Genomic DNA, 8,764 nt, shown 5'->3' on the forward strand with positions numbered 1-8,764 from the left:
ACACGCTATAGTAGCAATACTGGTAAACAAAATGGGAGGACGCGCCTCATAATTAAATGTAAGGGCGCGCCATGGTCGGGTCTTGCGGAATGTACGTTTTTAAACCTAATTGAAGGTGAACGGTTAGGATTCCTAGAAACATGAAATTGAAAATTGAACTAAATGATTTTGGATCTAAAACAGCAAAGATTCAAAATTTACAAATATACATACACAGGTATATATACATAATTTCTTATACACTAAGAACAGTTAAAGAAGTCGAAAAGACAAAGTGACATGCAGTATAACATACATAATAAAACCAAAAAGGAGAAAAACTTTACATTCCTTTTTAAGTGAAGAAGAGATTGATCAGAAAAAGCTGGGGAAATAGTGACCGAGAGAGAGGATTCCGAGCAATAAAATGGTATCGCCGGTGGTGGTGCTTTGAGAGAGTAAGAGGGAGGGTAAAAGTAAAATGTAAAGAAAGGATGTGACTTGTATTTATAGCTGAAAAAGTGACAGCTGTTAAAATAAGTCACATCAATCACGTCAGGCACGATTTTGAAATAATTAGGGGAACCGTTTGAAAACTTTTAAAATTCTAGGACGCGCCATCTTAAAGGCGCGCCTCATATGGTTATCACAATAACTTGAAATTCTGAATGCAAAAATTTGAAACTCTAAAAAGGCATGCCATGTTTAGGGTGCGCCTAGTAAAATAGTTTTGGAAAGTTTGTTTATACAGATTTTGATAAGGATGGGAAAAAAATTCCAGTCCCATTTTCAATGACATATGGAATTTGGGGAGTAGTTGTTATGCCCAAAAATTGGTATAAACAATATTCAGATTGAGATTAATTAAATAGTCAAAATTGGGGAAGAAACGGCTAAAATTAAGGAACAGATAAAGTTATGGAAAAAAAGTAGGCGCGCCCTGTGTGTAGGAAGGACGCGCCCTATAGTTTGATGGCTGATAAATAGGTTTATTTCAATGGACCCCATGTATAGTAGACTCCGTGGAGTGTTCTGTTTTCGCCATTTTTGCACACCATGTTAATTGTCCCTTTGCCCTCAATTTGTACTCGAGATCCATCACCAAACTTCACATGTCCTCGTAGTGTCTTGTCCAACTTTTCAATTTTTTCACGACACCCGGTCATGTGGTTACTTGCTCCGTTATCGAGATACCACATATTATCTGCTTCCTCCTTTGTGTTCGATTTGATCCTTCACTGAGCAAAATCACACCGTTTGTTGTTTCATTACTTATTATCATTAGGAGAGCAGGTTCATCATCAGCTGTTTGTGACAAATGCACTTTTCCGCGATGCACTTTGTCCCTCTTCGGTTTTCTACATTCGGCAGCGAAATGCCCATATGCTCCACAGTTGAAACACTTTATTTTACTTCGATCAATTCTGTCACGACCTCCCTGATTATCCCGTCCATGAAAACCGTTTCCACCTCGATTAGATATTTGCAGCCATTCTTCACGTGTAAGCAGAAGCTTCCCACTACTGGCTTCATATTTTGACCATTCTTCCTCAGTCATGAGTAGTTGTTGCCCTTCTTTGCTCTCACCTTGTCCTGAAAGATGTTATTCATGAGCCTTCAACGAGCCAATTACCTCCACTATAGACATTGTTTCTAAATTGCCAAATTGCTCAAGTGTTGAGGTAATTTGTAGAAACTTTGTTGGAACTGCCCGTAGGATTTTCTTCACAACGTACTTCTCTCCAATTGATTCTCCAAGTGCCCTGATCTTCGCAACCCAGCCATTCAATTTAAAACAAAAGTCATCCAATTGCTCCGTCTCATTCATCTTCAGCGACTCAAACTCCGCCTTGAGAGTTTGGGCCTTAAATTTCTTCACCCTATCAGCACCTAAAGACGTTGTTTTAATGGCTGGCCAGACTTGTTTGGCAGTTGTACGCTCCGCTAGTTTCAACAGCAGTTCTTCTGAGATTTCCTGGTAGATCATCGTCATAGCACGTTTATCCGCCTTGTCCTCGATGGGTGCTTTTGGGTCCTTGGGCTCTACTGCTTCCCACACGTTATATGCCTGCAAATATACTTTCATTTTCATAGCCCAGGCAGTATAATTTATTTTTGTTAGCATTGGGTAGCTAAGCCCAATTTGCCTGTCTTTGCCCTTGCTTGAATCTGCCATTGTTGTGTCTCGATACTACGTTTCTCTAACTGTTTATAGTGCTCTGATACCAGATGTTAGAAAGTAAAGATAATTGTTTAGAAATGCAACTAGGATTACAGAATAAAACAGGAAGAATTACACGATAAATAAAGAAAGCAGCTAACATCCATAACTCCTACAAACCAGGTCACACTCTTGTTTTATCTCCATGAACACCAAACTGACTATAACTACTTCAACATATACACGTTAGTTTATTCAAAACATTATTAAATAAAACAAACAAATAGAACATGTTTAGAAGTAAACTCAACAACAAGTACACGATAATAAGTTGCTGCTTTCCAAGTTCTAACAGAGTATTTTTTTTAAAAGACGATTCTACTACCAAAATAGCTCACTGATAGTTTTTCTACTCCTAATAGCAACTGCAATACAAATGTAATGTTGCTTATTTTTAGTGGGATCCAACTTATATCACCTCAACAAAAAATGACCTTTCTAGAAAGTGACCAACTTATTCCAATGCTAAGACTCATTTGTCAGAAGTGCTACACCTTTATCATTCAACACTTGTGCCACCCGGTTCAAGTCTCATAGCTCCAATGCAAAATAAAAGAAAAATGAGGAGGCCGGATGTCTAGAGGCTCTCAAATGGGCAGCATTGGAGCTCGTACAGCACTCAATTGCTCAGCCCACTAATGCATGCTAACTTTTTTCCACTATCCACCTAACACAATTAAAAAGATGATTCTACTACCAAAGCAGCTGGCCCAGAATTTTTCTACTCCTATACTTGTAGCTGATATTCACCCTACTAAAAAAATTCTAAAAATTCTACAAAGGAATTAATCTTGAATAATGATATAAAAATTAAATTTATTTATAATATAATAATTTATAATTTAAAAATTAAATTTAATACTAAATGAGATAATCTTATATAAGTGTAGGGGCACAAATATATTGATATTAACATATGTAATCTACTTTTACTTTAAAAGAATAGTGTTAGTTTGTTTTTCGACTAATATTAAAATTTTATGATTGCTTAGAAATAAACTGAATTTTAAATTTCACCATTGTTTGTTAACTAAATTTAAATTAATTCAAATATTTATTAAATTATTATAAAGTAGGTTTTAGTTATCTTCTAAATCATTAATTTACTAATTATCAACTATAATTCATTTAATTTGGTGATTCCCACTTATTTTTAGCACATATGTTTTATATATTATTTTTTAAGAAATTTATCCAAATATCTAATAGACGGTAATACACCAATATATTCATTCTAAAAATTTATTTTAATTTAAATATTTATTAAATTATTATAAAGTAGGTTTTAGTTATCTTCTAAATCATTTATTTATTTGCTGATTCCCACTTATTTATAGCATCACATATTCTATTTTTTAATTTTTAACAAATTTATCCAAAAATCTAATAGACAGTAACACACCCAATACATTCATTCTAGAGACTCACTCTAGGGCCTTAACACAACTAGGTCACAGTCATTTTTCCCCTCTCTCAAAAAAAGACCTGGATAATGGAATGCAAGGCCATAAATATTGTTCATACATATATTTAGAGTCACTACATATGTCTCAATAAATGTCTGTTTTCAAGTTTAGAAACCACAACTAAAACTAATTGAAGATAGTAAGCTAATTGCTCACCACTCATTAGAGTTCTATAAGGTTAGAACCTTTCCCAGAAAAGGATGATTGAAATAATACTCTGCATGCTAACCTTTTTCCACTATCCACCTAACACAATCACAAATACACGACAATAACTGCTGTTTTCCAAGTTCTGACAAAGTAACATTTTTTAAAAGATGATTTTACTACCAAAGCAGCTAACTGATAATTTTTCTACTCCTAATACCAACTACAATGCAAATGTCAGGTTGCGTATTTTCAGTGGGACCCAACTTATATCACCTGAACAAAAAATGGCATCTCTAGATAATGAACAACTTATTCAAATGCTAAGACTCATTTGTCAGAAGTGTTATACCTTTAGCATTCAACACTTGTGCAAAGCGGGGTTCAATTCTCATAGCTCCAATATAAAATAAAAGAAAAATGAGGAGGTCGGATGTCTAAAGGCTCTCAAATGGGCTCAATTTCTCACCCCACTAATGCATGCTAACCTTTTTCCATTATCCACCTAATACAAACAAATACAGATCTATATCTGTGTGTATATAATGACAATAAATTGCTGCTTTCCAAGACATTTGATATTCACCCAACTAAAAAAATTCTAAAAAACTCTACAAAGGAATTAATCTTGAATAATGATATAAAAATTAAATTGATTTATAATTTAAGAAATTATATTTTAAAAATGAAATTTCATACTAATTAAGACAATCTTAGATAAGTTTAGGGGAACAAAGACATTGATATTAACATATGTAATCTACTTTTATGTTAAAAGAATAGTGTTAGTGTTTGGCCTGATATTAAAATTTTATGATTGCTTAGAAATTAACTCAATTTTAAATTTCACCATTGTTTTTTAACTAAATTTATTTTAATTCAAATATTTAATAAATTATTATAAAGTACGTTTTAGTTATCTTCTAAATTATTAATTTACTAATTATCAACTATAATTCATTTAATTTGCTGATTCCCACTTATTTTTAGCATCATATGTTTTATATATTATTTTTTAAGAAATTTATCCAAAATCTAATATACCGCAATACACCAATATATTCATTCTAGAGACTCACTCTAGGGTCTTAACACAACTCAGTCACAACCATCTTTCCCCCTCTCTCAAAAAAGATCTGGATAATGGAGTGCAAGGCCATAACTATTGTTCATGTGTGTCTTACAGTAAATGGGTGTTTTCAAGTCTAAAAGCCACTACTAAAAATAATTGAAGATAGTAAGCTAATTGCTCACCACTCATTCGAATTCTACAAGGTTAGAACCTTCCCTAGAAAAAGATGATTGAAATAATATTGCACATGTATTGCACCACTCAATTGCTCAGCCCAGCGATGCATGCATGCTAACTTTTTTCCACACCTAACACAAACAAGTACATGACAATAAGTTGATGTTTTCCAAATTGTGACACAGTAATTTTTTGAAAAGATGACTCTACTACCAAAGCACCTCACTGATAGTTTTTCTACTCCTAATAGCAACTGCAATACAAATGTCAGGTTGCCTATTTTTAGTGGGACCCAACTTATATCACCTCAACTAAAAAGAATGGCCTCTCTAAGTGTCCAACTTATCCACCTAACACAAACAAATACAGATCTATGCCTGTGTATATATAATGACAATAAATTGGTACTTTATAGGACATAGTAATATTTTAAAAAGATGATTCTACTACCAAAGCAGCTCACCCAGAGTTTTTCTACTCCTATACGTGCAGCTGATATTCACCCTAATAAAAAATTCTAAAAACTCTACAAAGGAATTAATCTTGAATAATGATATAATAATTAAATTTATTTATAATATAATATATTATATTTTAAAAATTAAATTTCATACTAAATAAGAGAATATTATATAAGTTTAGGGGAACAAAGATATTGATATTAACATATGTAATCTACTCTTACGTTAAAAGAATAGTGTTAGTTAGTGTTTGGACTGATATTAAAATTTTATGATTGCTTATAAATTAACTGAATTTTAAATTTCACCATTGTTAGTTAACTAAATTTATTTTAATTCAAATATTTATTAAATTATTATAAAGTAGGTTTTAGTTATCTTATAAATCATTTATTTACTAATTATCAACTTTAATTCATTTATTTGTTGATTCCCACTTATTTTTAGCATCACATGTTCTATTTTTTTAATTTTTAACAAATTTATCCAAAAATCTAATAGACAGCAACACACCAATACATTCATTCTAGAGACTCACTCTAGGGCCTTAACACAACTCGGTCACAGCCATCTTTCCCCTCTCTCAAAAAAAGACCTGGATAATGGAAGGCAAGGCCATAAATTTTGTTCATGCATATATTTAGAGTCACTACAGATGTCTTACAATAAATGTCTGTTTTCAAGTTTAGAAACCACAACTAAAAATAATTGAAGATAGTAAGCTAATTGCTCACCACTCATTAGAGTTCTATAAGGTTAGAACCTTCCCCAGAAAAGGATGATTGAAATAATACTGTGCATGCTAACTTTTTTCCACTATCCACCTAACACAATCACAAATACACGACAATAATTGCTGCTTTCCAAGTTCTGACAGAGTTATATTTTTTAAAAGATGATTTTACTACCAAAGCAGCTCACTGATAATTTTTCTACTCCTAATAGCAACTACAATGCAAATGTCAGGTTGCCTAATTAAAGTGGGACCCAACTTATATCACCTCAACTAAAAATAATGGCCTCTCTAACTGTCCAACTTATTCTAATGTTAAGACTCATTTGTCAGAAGTGCTAAACCTTTATCATTCAATACTTGTGCAAGCCGCTTCAAATCTCGTAGCTCCAATGCAAAATAAAAGAAAAATGACGAGGGCTGATGTCTAAAGGCTCTCAAATGGGCAGCACTGGACCACTCAATTGCTCAGCCCACTAGTACATGCTAACTTTTTTTCACTATCCACCCAACACAAACAAATACAGATCTATGTGGTGTATATATAATGACAATAAATTGGTACTTTACAAGACATAGTAATATTTTATAAAGATGATTCTACTACCAAAGCAGCTCAACCAGAGTTTTTCTACTCCTATACGTGCAGCTGATATTCACCCTAATAAAAAAATTCTAAAAACTCTACAAAGGAATTAATCTTGAATAATGATATAATAATTAAATTTATTTATAATATAATATATTATATTTTAAAAATTAAATTTCATACTAAATAAGAGAATATTATATAAATTTAGGGGAACAAAGATATTGATATTAACATATGTAATCTACTCTTACGTTAAAAGAATAGTGTTAGTTAGTGTTTGGAGTGATATTAAAATTTTATGATTGCTTAGAAACTAACTGAATTTTAAATTTCACCATTGTTAGTTAACTAAATTTATTTTAATACAAATATTTATTAAATTATTATAAAGTAGGTTTTAGTTATCTTCTAAATCATTTATTTACTAATTATCAACTTTAATTCATTTATTTGCTGATTCCCGCTTATTTTTAGCATCACATGTTCTATTTTTTTAATTTTTAACAAATTTATCCAAAAATCTAATAGACAGCAACACACCAATACATTCATTCTAGAGACTCACTCTAGGGCCTTAACACAACTCGCTCACAGCCATCTTTCCCCTCTCTCAAAAAAAGACCTGGATAATGGAATGCAAGGTCATAAATATTGTTCATGCATATATTTAGAGTCACTACAGATGTCTTACAATAAATGTCTGTTTTCAAGTTTAGAAACCACAACTAAAAATAATTGAAGATAGTAAGTTTATTGCTCACCACTCATTAGAGTTCTATAAAGTTAAAACCTTCCCCAGAACAGGATGATTGAAATAATAATGTGCATGCTAACTTTTTTCCACTATCCACCTAACACAATCACAAATACACCACAATAATTGCTGCTTTCCAAGTTCTGACAAAGTAATATTTTTTAAAAGATGATTTTACTACCAAAGCAGTGATAATTTTTCTACTCCTAATAGCAACTACAATGCAAATATGAGGTTGCCTATTTTCAGTGGGACCCAACTTATATCACCTCAATAGAAAATGGCATATCTAGATAGTGAACAACTTATTCAAATGCTAAGACTTATTTGTCAAAAGTGTTAGACCTTTAGCATTCAGCACTTGTGCAACCCCGTTCAATTCTCATAGCACCAATGGAAAATAAAAGAAAAATGAGGAGGCCTGATGTCTAAAGGCTCTCAAATGGGAAGCACTGGAGCTGCTGCAGCACTCAATTGCTCACCCCACCAATGCATGCTAACCTTTTTCCATTATCCACCTAACACAAACAAATACAGATCTATATCTGTGTGTATATAATGACAATAAATTGCTGCTTTCCAAGACATTTGATATTCACCCTACTAAAAAAATTCTAAAAACTCTACAAAGGAATTAATCTTGAATAATGATATAAAAATTAAATTTATTTATAATATAATAAATTATATTTTAAAAATTAAATTTCATTCTAAATAAGACAATCTTAGATAAGTTTAGGGGAACAAACATATTGATATTAACATATGTAATCTATTTTATGTTAAAAGAATAGTGTTAGTTAGTGTTTGGATTGATATTAAAATTTTATGATTGCTTAGAAATTAACTCAATTTTAAATTTTACCATTGTTTTTAACTAAATTTATTTTAATTCAAATATTTATTAAATTATTATAAAGTACGTTTTAGTTATCTTCTTAATCATTAATTTACTAATTATCAACTTTAATTCATTTAGTTTGCTGATTCCAACTTATTTTTAGCATCATATGTTTTATATATTATTTTTTAAGAAATTTACCCAAAAATCTAATATAGCCCAATACACCAATATATTCATTCTAGAGACTCACTCTAGGGTCCCCCCTCTCAAAAAAAGACCTGGATAATGGAGTGCAAGGCCATAACTATTGTTCATGCA

The 8,764-nt window shown here is 31.6% G+C and overlaps 1 protein-coding gene across 1 annotated transcript; it reads right to left on the reverse strand.

The window, feature by feature from the left end:
* Positions 1-1,582: 1,582 nt before the first annotated feature.
* On the reverse strand, positions 1,583-2,155 carry LOC141718365 (uncharacterized). The gene has a single exon (XM_074520750.1). The coding sequence runs from the start codon at positions 2,153-2,155 to the stop codon at positions 1,583-1,585; it is 573 nt and encodes a 190-aa protein (XP_074376851.1).
* Positions 2,156-8,764: the final 6,609 nt, after the last annotated feature.

This window comes from Apium graveolens, chromosome 1, assembly GCF_009905375.1.
Source record: "Apium graveolens cultivar Ventura chromosome 1, ASM990537v1, whole genome shotgun sequence".
NCBI lineage: Eukaryota > Viridiplantae > Streptophyta > Magnoliopsida > Apiales > Apiaceae > Apium > Apium graveolens.